Source organism: Schistocerca piceifrons, chromosome 7 (genome assembly GCF_021461385.2).
Source record: "Schistocerca piceifrons isolate TAMUIC-IGC-003096 chromosome 7, iqSchPice1.1, whole genome shotgun sequence".
NCBI lineage: Eukaryota > Metazoa > Arthropoda > Insecta > Orthoptera > Acrididae > Schistocerca > Schistocerca piceifrons.
Genome location: NC_060144.1, coordinates 230,544,084 through 230,559,561, shown reverse-complemented (window position 1 = coordinate 230,559,561; position 15,478 = coordinate 230,544,084). Strand labels below are relative to the sequence as shown.

Here is a 15,478-nt window from a genome sequence, read left to right as displayed (position 1 = left end):
CCTTATGTAAATTAAAATAAGAGTTACTATTCAGTTTTGTTTGGTACGATTACTTTAAATGAAACATTTCTGTTGCTGTTCTGAATTTTACTGGGTAGCAGTTATTTCATTTGATAGCCAAAAGATGTGCAAGTGACACTGAAAATACAAGCACATTGCAGGTGGCAAACTCACTCTCGGACCATTTTCTTGTAGCTGCGAAATTGAGGCAAAGGGTTATTCCAGCACATTCAACATAGCAGTGCGTCAGCTATCGTTAGTTAATATATTAAAAAACTAAAAACCCGCCTCGATTGCGAAAAGCACCTACTGTTAGGTGAGCGACCATTTTTAGCTGCAGTTTATGGCTGGTCAGGGCCCATCGTACATAGGCCGGTGTGAGGTGGAGCGTACACTATTAAGGTAAGTAGTGGTTTTGACTTTGTGCATATGTACTGTTTGTGTTTTCCTTTTCTTTTTCGCTTATAAATGTGTAGCTATGGTGTTCTTTTAATCATTGACGAAGGTCTTCTTAGGTATTTGTGGGTCTTATTGTTGTTCTGAAGAAGATGTAGTTATCTACGCCGAAACTTGTGTTAACACTTAACACTATATGGTTTTTTTCGCAATCGAGGCGGGTTTTTAGTTTTTTAATAGATTATTCCAATGGTTTTTTTTTAATCATCAGTCTTCAGACTAGTTGAGTTTTGTTTCCACTCCTGAACCTTTCTTTTCTTTCCAACATTGTTTCTTCGATGTACAGAATGAACACCAGGGGCGATACACTACAGCCCTGTCTTACACCAATTTTAATACGAACACTTCCTTCATCGTCGTCCATTCTTATAAATTACTTTTGTCTCTTTTACATATTGTATATTTCCCGTCTCCCTCTATAGCTTACGTCTGTTGTTCTCAGAATTCAGAACATGTTGCGCCATTTTACATTGTGGGACGCTTCTTCCAGGTCGACAGATCCTATGCACGTGTCTTTATTTTTCTTTAGTCTTCCTTCCATTATCAACCGCAACGTCAGAAGTCCTTCTCTCGTGCCTTTATCTTTCGTAAAGCCAAATTGATTGTCATTTAATACATCCTCGCGTTTCTGTATACTATTCTAGCCAGCACTTCGGAATTGTGTGGATGATATTTTTCCGAAAGTCAGAGGGTATGTGGCCAGACGTTATGTTGCCACTTCCCCCAACGATTTTAGAAATTCTGATCGAATGTTATCTATCCCTTCTGCTGTATTTGTTATTAAGTCCTCCAAAGCTCTCTTAAATTCTGATTCTAATACTGGATCCCCTATCTCCTCCAAAATGACTCCTGTTTATTCTTCTATCACATCAGACAAATTTTCTCCCTGATAGAGGTCTTGACCGTACTCTTTCCACCTATCCACTCTCTCTTCTGAACTTAACAGTGGAATTCCTGTTGCACTCTTAATTTTACTAGCTTTGCTTTTAATTTCACCGATGATAGTTTTGACTTTCCTATAAGCTGAGTCAGTACTTCCGACAGTCACTTTTTTCTTCAGTTTTTCCATGCAGCCATTTCTCCTTAGCTTCCTTGCACATACTATTTATTTCATTCCTGAGCGATTTATATCTCAGTATTCCTAAACTTCTCTGAACACTTTTCTATTTCCTTGTTTCCTTTTTCAACTGAAGTATTTCTTCTGCTACCCATGGTTTTTTCACAGTTACCTTCTTTGTACCTCTGTTTTTCTTTCCTACTTCGGTGACTTCCCTTTTTAGACATGTCCATTCACGCCTATTGATCTATTCCTTAATGCCGTGTCATACAGAGGGAAAATTACGAGAACGCTGAACCTGAATGTAGAAAAATTAGAAGATATACACCTTTTGAATATAAGAATAAATTAAAGAGAAGGTATAGCACATTAAGAAATCTGACAGGGAGTGGGAATGTAGTATGAATAATATCCTAACTGTAGCAAAGGACGTAATAGGGGAGTCTAGAAGGCCTAGAAATAACGAGTTGTGAGAGAGTGACTGTAAACAAGTGGTGCAATAAAAGAAGGACGTGAGATTAAAATGTCTTCAAGTAAACATGAATATTAACCAGGTTATGTGTAATGAAAATACGACAGAAGTGTCAAGGATGTGCAGAAAAAAGAAAAGAGAAGCCTTAAAAATGAGGATAGTCGATGTGAAAATGTATTATAATAAGAGTAATACAAGGCAATGCTGTTTCCACAATGCTTTTAAATTTGATCTTAGAAGAAATTATACGAACATTTGAAATATCTGGGCAAATTGGTATAACGATCGCACAGATGGCTGCTTATGCTTATGTCACTGCATTTATCAGTAAACGTAGGATACCATTGGAGAGAGTAGCGGTGCAACTGTAAGTAGCCGCAGAGGGTAGGGGACTGTAAATCAGAAACTTTATATACGAACCTCTGTAAAACAAGGACAACAACTAGGATAACTGCTCGGCTGTAGATTTTAATTTTGAGTGTGTAGACGATTTTAAATACCTAGGTGCTGAAATTAATAATCTGTGGTATATTCAGATAATTGTAATTATCGGATAGAAATGATGTATTATATTTTGTATCTGGGTTAATTTAAGCCTGTCCCAAAATTTATGTCCGTTAGCGCAGAGGTCTAGCAAGATTTGGGTGGCAGCGACAGTGTGAAATTTTGAGAGGCGTACAAAAATATGTTCCTTGGCTTGGAAACGTTGACAATTCGAAACTTCACAACGTTGTTTGTCAAGTCTTTGGTCGTCCTCACCTTCAAGTCTAGAGCTGAATTATCCTTCCAATTTCATTGAGTGTGTATGTGGCTTTTTTGTTGGTAATTATGACTAAATAATTTGAATAGCTTTTAGGTACTAAATAAAAATGACGAAATCTAATATTTCCTATGCAAGAAGGTCATTTTACTCGTAAACTACAATTACTTCTCCTCTTTCACTTTGTGAGCAATATGTTTTCCTTTGTGCATTAGCTGCTGCTACAGCACTAAAAGGAAAAAATCTACATCTACATCTACATTTATACTCCGCAAGCCACCCAACGGTGTGTGGCGGAGGGCACTTTACGTGCCATTGTCATTACCTCCCTTTCCTGTTCCAGTCGCGTATGGTTCGCGGGAAGAACGACTGTCTGAAAGCCTCCGTGCGCGCTCGAATCTCTCTAATTTTACATTCGTGATCTCCTCGGGAGGTATAAGTAGGGGGAAGCAATATATTCGATACCTCATCCAGAAACGCACCCTCTTGAAACCTGGCGAGCAAGTTACACCGCGATGCAGAGCGCCTCTCTTGCAGAGTCTGCCACTTGAGTTTGCTAAACATCTCCGTAACGCTATCACGCTTACCAAATAACCCTGTGACGAAGCGCGCCGCTCTTCTTTGGATCTTCTCTATCTCTTCCGTCAACCCGATCTGGTACGGATCCCACACTGATGAACAATACTCAAGTATAGGTCGAACGAGTGATTTGTAAGCCACCTCCTTTGTTGATGGACTACATTTTCTAAGCACTCTCCCAATGAATCTCAACCTGGTACCCGCCTTACGAACAATTAATTTTATATGATCATTCCACTTTAAATCGTTCCGCACGCATACTCCCAGATATTTTTCAGAAGTAACTGCTACCAGTGTTTGTTCCGCTATCATATGATCATACAATAACGGATCCTTCTTTCTATGTATTCGCAATACATTACATTTGTCTATGTTAAGGGACAGTTGCCACTCCCTGCACCAAGGGTCTATCCGCTGCGGATCTTCCTGCATTTCGCTACAATTTTCTAATGCTGCAACTTCTCTGTATACTACAGCATCATCCGCGAAAAGCCGCATGGAACTTCCGACACTATCTACTCGGTCATTTATATATATTGTGAAAAGCAATGGTCCCATAACACTCCCCTGTGGCACGCCAGAGGTTACTTTAATGTCTGTAGACGTCTCTCCATTGATAACAACATGCTGTGTTCTGTTTGCTAAAAACTCCTCAATCCAGCCACACAGCTGGTCTGATATTCCGTAGGCTCTTACTTTGTTTATCAGGCGACAGTGCGGAGCTGTATCGAACGCCTTCCGGAAGTCAAGAAAAATAGCATCTACCTGGGAGCCTGTATCTAATATTTTCTGGGTCTCATGAACAAATAAAGCGAGTTGGGTCTCACACGATCGCTGTTTCCGGAACCCATGTTGATTCCTACATAGTAGATTCTGGGTTTCCAAAAACGACATGATACTCGAGCAAAAAACATGTTCTAAAATTCTATGTTCCTGACGTCGGCGTCTCGCCACCGTGTGATATCGGGCTCGTCTGCTGATGCGAATTTCACTGCTGCCATAGTGCCGAGTACCGCTTTAAAAGTGTTGCATGTAGGTCAATTTATTTCTCCTTCTCTAATGCTGTTGAAAGACCCGGAATGAAATTCGGTAAAGCCATCTTAATGAAATCTCGGAGTTCGCACTAGATGTATTGTATAGACAGAACAGGCAACTTTTGATAATTCGCTGAATGATGGAATGCACCGAACGTCTTTAATTATTGCCGTAATATTATTATTGCTGTTGTTATTTACACGTTTTTAGGAACCTTTCTATCACTCATATTCACTCTATTTTCTTGAATGGTCAATTAGAAAGATCGAAGTGAGGGATGTTCGCTACACGCAATATTCCCATTTACCTACGCTGTTCACTTAATTTTCCGAGTAAAAGGAGAACACCCAGCCAGAGAAGCTGATAATAGGGAGCCGGTACCCTAGATATAAAAGTTCTGTAACAATATCTGGTCATTTATTACTGTGACGACGGAGCAGTTCATGTCGGAGCATGTTATCAACAAAAGAATGTGTAATACACGTTGAAACTACCAGAAAGCACCGAATGTGCGGTCTTAAGAAGCTTAGAATGGTTTTATGCTTTTTCGTCTAATTGCTTCATTGAATTAACCGAAAATGGTGGAGAACGTTTATTACACTGGCATCATGATGCATTTGTGCGGAAGTATGATAAATTTTATAATATCAAGTATTTATTGCTTTTGGGTCCAAAGCCAACAGTTTTCAGTTAATAGTTGCTAGTGTGCCGTATGATAAATTCCACTGCAACCATGATTTGGAGTATTGTATGAGTAGCCACAGTTGATTGTTTTTGGATTACCGACTAATCGTATTTCATCTACAAGTCGATAGGAACGAGTTAGTAAAGGACGAATTCTTCCTGATTAATTTATTATTCGTAGTTGAAAACTGATTTCTCGTAATAACGGAACGAGCTCTGAGATTAAGGATAAGATGCTACTTTCTCTCCCTCCCTCTAGTTGATGAGAGGGTTTTCCATGATTCAAGTCAACTTTCCCTACATTCATATTTAGGGCATTTCTTGAGGTTTGTAGCGTAATGCTTTTAGTGGCAATGACACATGGGTGACAGAAGATGCCTATAAAACTGTACCTAGTACACTGATTTGCGTAAAGTCATAGATCAAGAAGAATCAAGAGGTCTTCTGAACTGGCAAAAATCTATTAATCGGTAGTTATACCTCGTCGACGTTGGAAAGAAGTCGTAGCGCCCAGAGAGACGCAGGATGTGTTACTTTCGGTAGTGTATCAGTTTCACAAGACAGAGGTATCATAACCACACGAAACTTGCAAGCTTATTTCTTGTGCAGAGAGACCACAAGACCTAAAGTTATATGTGTGGGAGTGTAATTTATGAGAAATTCACGTTGGAGTTTAAGCATGAGTGTAGTAGTGGGTTCGTATGTGGTGTATGATGGTCTGAAGGTTTGTTACTCCTTTTTACCGCTTCCAAAATGAGGTGACTGTCTGCTACGACGAAATTAAGTCATCTACAAGAAGGTGTAAGAGAATGACATGTTCCTGCGAATAACTAGAACGTAATGGAGTTGTGCTTTGCCTGAGATATGACATGTTAACATCGTTTGAATGCTCCTTGTTTCCAAATGCACAGTAAGTGTGATGTACCTTCACTAACTCCTAGAGATTAGTTTGCGCCTAATCCGAGGCGGTAGTGTCAGCAAGTAGAAATTCAGTCACCAGAAACCTGTCTTATACTTTTAAATTTATTTTAGTTAATGAATCAAAAGCCATGGAATGTTACAAGACACTATTCCAGCCATTAACTGAGCTGGAGACGTTGAATATATTGCTTTTCATAAAATTAGGTTATACTGTCTATGGAGCGCAGCGATCTGGTGCTATATTTAGGTTAAAATCAAAACTCGACATCGCAATAATATTAGTTTATTTATCGGTTTCGGCTTATGTTAAAGCCATGTCAGAATTTTAGATCAAAACAACAGAAGAAGCAGTGTAATCCATTCTCAACGGTGTGAAAGACAAAGACGTCGTCATTTCCCGTGGCCTATTAAAGTGATTCTACGTACTGAAAGATAAAATGACATTTAGGAGAGGTTAAACACAAATATGTTAACCTTTTAAACGTAGACCGGAAACTGCAATCAGGAGCAGAACGTTCACACGAAGAAGCTTTAATCACAAAATTTGTGAGATAATAAAATAGGAAACGTTGGGGGCATGCCTCTAGGGAATACTCACACAGGTTGAGCTACAGGTAGCATCAGACTAAAAGAAAATTCTGACTAAAGCTTTATCCCTGGACCTTTATTGAATACGAGACATGTAAGTTCTGTTTCTTTCTTGTATTGTTAGTGAGTTTTCAGCCTTTAAACTGTTCTTCTAACCTCTTTTTCTTTCTTTTTTGCTGAGTCATCAGTCATCCGACTATTTTGATGCACCCGCCACGAATTTTTTCCTGTGCCAACCTCTTCATCTCATACTAGTACTTGCAACCTACGTCCTTAAATACCTGCTGGATGTATTCCAATCTCTGTCTTCCTCTACAGTTTTTGCCCTCTATAGCTCCCTCTAGTACTATGGAAGTCAGTCCCTGATGTCTTTATGGGTGTCGTATCATTCTTTCAGTGTTTTCCACATATTCCTTTTCTCACCGATTCTGCGCAGAACCTCCTCATTCCTTACCTTATCAGTCCACCTAATTTTCAACATCCATCAGTAGTACTACATCTCAAATGCTTCGATTCTCTTCTGTCCTGGTTTTACCACAGTCCATGTTTCACTACCATTCAATCCTGTGCTCCAAACGTATATTCTCAGAAATTTCTTCCTCAAACTAAGGCCTATGTTTGATACCAGTAGACTTGCCTTGGCCAGAAATGCTCTTTTTGGCTGTGCTAGTCTGCTTTTGATGTCCTCCTTGCTCCGTCTGTCATTTGCTATTTTGCAAAATTCTTTAACCTCAACTACCTCGAGACTATCAGTCGTGATGTTAAGTTTCTAGACATTCTCGTTTCTACTACTTCCCATTACTTTCGTCTTTCTTTGATTTTTTCTCAATCCATATTCTGAACTCATTAAACGGTTTATTCCATTCAGCAGATCATGTAACACTTCTTCAGTTTCACTCGGGATAGCAATGTCATCAGCGAATCGTATCATTGATACCAGTTCACCGTGAATTTTAATTCCACTCCCGAGCCTTTCTTTTATTCCCATTATTGCTTCTTCGATATACAAACTGAAGAGCAGGAGCGAAAAATACATCCCTGTCTTACATCCTTTTTAATCCGAGCATTTCGTTGTTGGTTATCCACTTATATTATATTCTTGTACATATTGTATATTACCCGTCTCTCCCTATGGTTTAACTATTTTTCTCAGAATTTCGAACATCTTATACCATTTTGCCTTACCAGACGCTTTTTCCAGGTAGACAAATCCTCTGAACTAGTCTTGGTTTTTCTTTAGTCTTGCTTTCAATATCAACCTCCGTGAGAATTGCGTGTATGGTTCCGTCGCCTTTTCCAGACAGATCGTCATCTAAGACATCCTCAATTTTCGGTTCTATCCGTCTGTGTATTATTATTGTCAGCAATTTGGATGCATGAGCTGTTAAGCTGATTGTGCATTAGTTATCACACTTGTCAGCTCTTGCACTCTGTGTGGATGGTATTTTCCCGAAAGTCAGACGATGTATTGCCAGACTCCAGACTCCTACATTCTACTCACCAACATGAATAGACGTTCTGTTGCCACTCACCATAATGATTTTAGAAATTATCATGGAATGTTATCGATCCCGTCAGCTTTATCTCCAAAGCTCTTTAAAATTCTGATTCAAATACTGGATCCCCTATCTCTTATAATCGACTTCTGTTTCTTCTTCTATCACACCAGAAAAATCTTCTCCCTGATAGAGGCCTTCATTGTACTCTTTCCACCTATCCGCTCTCTCCTCTACATTTAACAATGGAATTCCGGTTGCACTCTTAATGTTACCACTCTTGCTTTTAATTTCACCGACGATTGGTTTGACTTCCCTTTATGCTGAGTCAGTCCTTCAGATTATCATTTTTTTCTGGGTTTCTTCACATTTTTCATGCACCCATTTCGCCTTAGCTTCCCTGCACTTCCTATTTATTTCATTCCTCAGCTACTTGTATCTCTGTATTCCTGAATTTCCCTGAATATTTTTGTATTTCCTTCTTTCATCGATCAGCTGATGTATTTCTTCTGTTACCCATGGTTTCTTTACAGTTATCTTCGTTGTACTTATGTTTTTCTTTCCAGATTCTGTGATTGCCCTTGTTATTCCAACATGTGCTCACCTAGACGTACATTTTATTTAATGGACAATACTTTGAACAGGCTGACTGCGTCGCAATGGGTAATTCCTTGTCAGCCATTATGGCTAATCTTTTTATGGAAGACTTCGAGAAGAGAGCACTCCAGTGGTCAGATTTGAAACCTACGTGTTTTTGGCGATTTGTGGACGACACCTCTGTCACCTGGCCTCACAGCACTGCGTCGCTGAATGTATTTCTTGAGCATCTTAACTCGCTTCATCCCAACATCAAGTTCACTATGGAGATGGAGAAAAACGGCGAATTTCCATTGCTGGACGTGTTGGTAAGGAGAAAAGAAGATGGCACATTAGTTCACGCAGTGTACCGTAAACCAACACACACGGACTTATATTTACAGGCCACCAGCTGTCACCATCCTCCGCAACGAAGTGGCGTACTTACGACATTGGTTCACAGAGCACGAGGCATATCAAACTCATACAGCTTATCCAATGAGCTACTGCATCTGCGTACCACTTTCCAACAAAGTGGATATTCCGAACGGGAGATTCGCCGTGTCTTACACCCGGAGCGGGTTACCCAACGTGAGGAACTGGAAGAAGGTGAAGAACAAAGGGGAATGTTCATTTTGCACTACATCGGCGGTGTCTCTTCAAAAATAGGAAGATTATTGAAGAGGCATAGAGTTAAATGTGTCTTTCGTCCGTCGGCAATACCTAGAGCTCTCTTGGGCTCATCTAAGGACAGCCTTGACCTAAGAAGACATGGTGTTTACGAGATTCCTTGTAGCTGCGGCATGTCGTACATCGGACAAACTTGTCGCACTGTGGAAGAGAGATGGACTGAACACCGACTCTACACTCGCTACATGTGGTTTTTTTTCGGCTTCCGACAGAGGTCGCTGGGGTGGTCGATGGCAGCGCAGGGCAGCAGCGGCAGCCTCCGCGCGTGCAACGAAGTCTTCAGTTCTTCGTCTTGCTGGTGACGCTACTGTCCTTCAAGCTATCGGTTGATATCGTCGCTATTGGCCATCGAATTTGGCGCCTCCTCGCATGCGCACTTCCTGCCTAAGACTGGCATAAATAGGGGGCCCTAGTCATGCCTTAGCAGTGTGTCCGTCGCACCTGAAGAGGTCGGCCAGTTGCGCTGATGAAACATTGCGGAGTTTTCATTATGGCATCCGACGTCTCGCCCGAGAACCATATATACAACATGTCCGTCGGGAAAGTCTCAGGCAACACAGTAAAAGAAATGTTTCAAGGAACAGGCTATTAAAGTAATCGTATCAAACAAATTGAATGGTGACTCTTACTTCAATTTACAAAAGGGTTACGATGATTTTTAGAGGTATTTACAGATTTAACACGCTTATGAGAATAATGAATTCTGTTAATAGCATTATTAGGACAAAAGTTATCAATTACATTCATTAAATCTGGTTATTCAATTTGAAGCTAGCTTTCAGAAGAGTCCTTTGAAATTAACCCAGTGTGGTACTTTGTAAACAGCAGTAAAGGACTTAACTACAGTGTCAGTAACATTTAATTGTATCACTCTATGTGAAAATTTATTATTTCTTACATAATATGCATAAATAAATCGTTATTTAAATGAAAAACAATATTTGTGAAGTTAAGTTTGTCTCTAAGGTCCAAGCTGGCTGTCGTGCATAGTGTGCTTTACAGTAATTGTGCATTTCAATTCGAGCAGCAGCTATGATCTAACAGTATTACCACTGATAAAAAAACTTTGAATGTTTGGAAACAATAATGGGCATCATCTGGATAATATCAAAAAACTGTCAGAGTGGGACTAGATATGCTCCAGGACTTCATAGACACACGTGACCACAACTCAAGTTACCAAATGAGAATAAGAAGCTGTGAGAACAATAGTTGGAACATGTGTTAGTGGAGTGCACAACAACGCGATAAGCTGTTACTGTAATTTTTTGCCTCCACGACGAGTTTAGTCAACTGTGGAACATGCTATGTCGTCTACAGCAGTGGTCCTCACCGTGGGGGTAATTACCCCCGAAAGAGAATATGGAATTTTCCGAGGGATATAAACAGAATGGGTTCGATGAAGATTCAGTGACCACCGTATTTCATTAAAAATAATGTCTTTTATCGAAACCGCAGTGGCCTCTGCTACGTAACATATATAATCATAATCGTCAGCCATTTGATCAAAGCTTCGTCTAGATATTTCCATGCGCTGTGAACCTGAACGATAGAAATAAATGTTGCTCCTACGTACATTCCAATGTTGTCTGCCTCATTTCCCTAAGGTCCTTTCTTATTTCTTAAAATCCAGAAAAGAAATTTCTTTGGCGATCTACTACCTGTCGTTTTAGCCATAGTCCAGCGAACCTTCAATTTTGTTCACCAGCATCATAGTTATGTTTTCAGTGCGTATCTGTCCCCTAGACCATTTATTTGGTGGCCAAGCGGTTCTAGGCGCTTAAGTCCGACACCGCGCGACCGCTACGGTCGCAGGTTCGAATCCTGCCTCGGGAAAGGGTGTGTGTGATGTCCTTAGGTTGGTTAAGTTTAAGTAGTTCTCAGTTCTAGGGGACTGATGACCTCAGATGTTAAGTCCCATGGTGCTCAGAGCTATTTGAACCATTTATTTGCTTTCCTGTTTCTCCCAGTAGTCTGTAATGCGCATCTCTCCATCAGCCAATGGTCTTGGCGTGAAAATATAGCGAACCACTGTCATCAGTCAGAGCTGTTAACACGAAGTGTTTGTTAATGGTCAGTTTCATGCGCACTAAATACTTCATTTTCAAAATACGTTTATTTTACCAAAAGTACTCTTCTGTTTATTGCTTTTACTGTCCATCCAATGGCAGTCATGTTTCGCCATCAGTAGTAAATTCTACTAGTAACTATTTTTTCAGATTTGGAAAATTAGCCCTGACTCTAAGACCAGTTTCAGACAAAGCAATATTTTCAGGTAGTGAAATTTGAGCGAAAGTCCCATTTCTTGGACTTGGCTAAGGTAAATCACTATAAACAAAGACGTGTATTGTTTTAAATAATGGCCTGTTATTACTGGCAGATCTATTAAGACTGCCAATACAATGCAAACGAAAATGAAGCACAGAAAGAGTTTGGTACATGGCAGGACAATGTAGAACACCAATTCAAATACCAAAAATTGCGGTGGGAAATAACTAGAACCATCCCAATGACCCATTATTTTTTAGTTTAATGTCAAACGCTTTCTTAATTGAGCATTAACTAAGTACTATAAACAATTTGTCACACTAAATATAGGAATACTAACTCTCTTACACTCTAATGTTTAATTAGGTCCCAAATATTGTTTAAAGTAGTGAATAGAATCTGATCTCTTTCAGTAGCAACAGTCTCAGAAAGGTTGGGAACCTCAGGCCTACACAAAGTTGTAAGCATAGGTCATATTTTTGTGATTAACAATCATGAGTTGTAAGATACAGACTCACAGACACTCTGCGACCATTATGAGAATGCAGAGCTCATGGTTTCTCGCCGTTTCATTCGGTAATTAGCAACAACGTGCCACTTGTTGTAAAAAGTATTTTGGTTTATGCAGTTCACACATAGCCCATCATCAGAGCTTCACGTAGCAGGACGTAATCCACATAGTATCATGCAAGATGGTTTCATTCTTAAGGTTGGTGCTAAATGAAGACTGAAATCACATGAGCAACACCATGTTTTGTGAATAAAACCATTTTGATAGCTTAATATATTTATTTACTTATTATTCAATTTCTGCCTCCACCTTCATGATATCAGAAACTATGTATGGAATTTAATTTGATGTGATAGTGGGCTGAGGCTGAAGTACAGGGAAAGACAGATTTTGGACAGTAAGTCGACCTTTATTATTAGCCATCGAATAGAGCAGTAAATAAAGACCTGTTCAGTATTAACTCTCACGCAATGGAACTGTGTTGCGTGTGGGGTGCAAAAAGTGTTGATCCCATTCACTGACTGTTGGGGAAGTTTCAGTAATATGGTTGTCAACTATCACTGTCACGAATTCAGATAGTTGGACTTCATGAAATATCAGCGTCTGGATAGTCGCAACATATTTCAGCACGTCCGCCGCTCGTGGTCTTGCGGTCGCCTTGTCGCTTCTCGAGCATGGGGCCCAGGGTTCGATTCCCGGCGGGGTCTGTGATTTTCCCCTGCCTCGAGATGACTGGTTGTTTGTGTTGTCCTCATCATTTCATCATCATTCATGAAAGTGTGAGATTGGACAGAGCAATGGTTTGAAATTTGTACGGGCGCTGATAACCACGCAGTTGAGCGCACCAGAATTCTAACATCATCATCATCAACAGCATCATCATATACCAGCACCATGTGCCAATCCGCACCATCGTATCCCTAGGTGTTGCTGATGGTCGCTTCATTTTATTTCTTTTTAATCTATTTTTATTTATGGACTTGCTGACATTAATACCTTCATTATAACTATTATTTATTTTCTTATCAACACTTACAGTAGCTTACAGCTCTAACAATTACTCCTAGAACAATTTGATCGGATTATTCTGATAATTTAGAGAACAAAACAAAAATAAAATAAGGACAGGCATAATGATTGGCTCCATTCGATTAATTTCCCCTGCTCTTAATTTATGGTATATCGGTTCGCTTATGTACATTTGCTCACCTGTAGCATTTAAAGTATATGTTACTTCGATAGCTGTTTCCGTTGGGTCTTTGATCTCCTAGGCCGTTCTAGAAATACGTCGGCCGTGGAAACATATTCTATTGTGCTGAGAGGATGATTGGGGCTTGGCAACATTGTAGAACATGTCTGCTGGCAACGTTGTAGAATATGTCTGACAACCCAGTCATAGGGTATTTCTTCGAGTGACATTTGCTCACCTGTAGCATTTAAAGTATATGTCACTTTCGTAGCTGTTTCCGTTGCGTCTTTGATCTCCTAGGCCGTTCTAGAAATTTGTCGGCCGTGGAAACATATTCCATCGTGCTGAGAGGATGATTGGGGCTTGGCAACATTGTAGAACATGTCTGCTGGCAACGTTGTAGATTATGTCTGACAACCCAGTGATAGGTTATTTCCTCGAGTGACACAGAACGATCCTGCGAAATCTATTTGATATTTCTTAGTATTTCAATTAGATATTCTAAACAAATTTCATTTGCGGTGTGTCATCTTAACAATCAAGCAGAAACACTGTCGTTAGAATTCCTGAATGTGGCAAGTAAGTCATACCAAATCTATCCTATATGAAGGAAAAAGGCTTTTTTCTGACGTGGTTTCTTCGATGGAACCCACACCATACAGGGAACAATTGTTCGAGTTTCATACACTGCTTTCAAACTTCTATTAAATCCGAAGAGAAGAAGAAATGTCACAAACGTGAAACTTTTCTACTTGAATTAGTATATCTGTACTTTTGGACAAGTCAGAAAGGACAGACGGCACACGTTCATATAATTAATCCGCCTCGATGTGTAATGAATTCTTCACCTTCTTGCGCATATATAATTAGGCTCGGTATCCTGCTAGAATCTCAAAAAAGCGAGCATGTAGGACATGGGCGTAGACTGCAGATAGGTGGCGCTAGATGGGAACGTGGATCGGACGAGAGGCGTGTGGATATACACTCCTGGAAATGGAAAAAAGAACACACTGACACCGGTGTGACAGACCCATCATACTTGCTCCGGACACTGCGAGAGGGCTGTACAAGCAATGATCACACGCACGGCACAGCGGACACACCAGGAACCGCGGTGTTGGCCGTCGAATGGCGCTAGCTGCGCAGCATTTGTGCACCGCCGCCGTCAGTGTCAGCCAGTTTGCCGTGGCATACGGAGCTCCATCGCAGTCTTTAACACTGGTAGCATGCCGCGACAGCGTGGACGTGAACCGTATGTGCAGTTGACGGACTTTGAGCGAGGGCGTATAGTGGGCATGCGGGAGGCCGGGTGGACGTACCGCCGAATTGCTCAACACGTGGGGCGTGAGGTCTCCACAGTACATCGATGTTGTCGCCAGTGGTCGGCGGAAGGTGCACGTGCCCGTCGACCTGGGACCGGACCGCAGCGACGCACGGATGCACGCCAAGACCGTAGGATCCTACGCAGTGCCGTAGGGGACCGCACCGCCACTTCCCAGCAAATTAGGGACACTGTTGCTCCTGGGGTATCGGCGAGGACCATTCGCAACCGTCTCCATGAAGCTGGGCTACGGTCCCGCACACCGTTAGGCCGTCTTCCGCTCACGCCCCAACATCGTGCAGCCCGCCTCCAGTGGTGTCGCGACAGGCGTGAATGGAGGTACGAATGGAGACGTGTCGTCTTCAGCGATGAGAGTCGCTTCTGCCTTGGTGCCAATGATGGTCGTATGCGTGTTTGGCGCCGTGCAGGTGAGCGCCACAATCAGGACTGCATACGACCGAGGCACACAGGGCCAACACCCGGCATCATGGTGTGGGGAGCGATCTCCTACACTGGCCGTACACCACTGGTGATCGTCGAGGGGACACTGAATAGTGCACGGTACATCCAAACCGTCATCGAACCCATCGTTCTACCATTCCTAGACCGGCAAGGGAACTTCCTGTTCCAACAGGACGATGCACGTCCGCATGTATCCCGTGCCACCCAACGTGCTCTAGAAGGTGTAAGTCAACTACCATGGCCAGCAAGATCTCCGGATCTGTCCCCCATTGAGCATGTTTGGGACTGGATGAAGCGTCGTCTCACGCGGTCTGCACGTCCAGCACGAACGCTGGTCCAACTGAGGCGCCAGGTGGAAATGGCATGGCAAGCCGTTCCACAGTACTACATCCAGCATCTCTACGATCGTCTCC

General features: G+C 41.5%; 1 protein-coding gene across 1 annotated transcript in view; it reads right to left on the bottom strand.

Moving 5' to 3' along the window:
- LOC124805575 (myrosinase 1-like) overlaps nucleotides 1-12,989 on the bottom strand; it is a 58,766-nt gene extending 45,777 nt beyond the window's left edge. Inside the window, exon 1 of the mRNA XM_047266142.1 lies at nucleotides 12,939-12,989. Coding sequence (XP_047122098.1) covers nucleotides 12,939-12,989 — 51 coding nt within the window. The remainder of the gene's footprint in view (nucleotides 1-12,938) is intronic.
- Nucleotides 12,990-15,478: the final 2,489 nt, after the last annotated feature.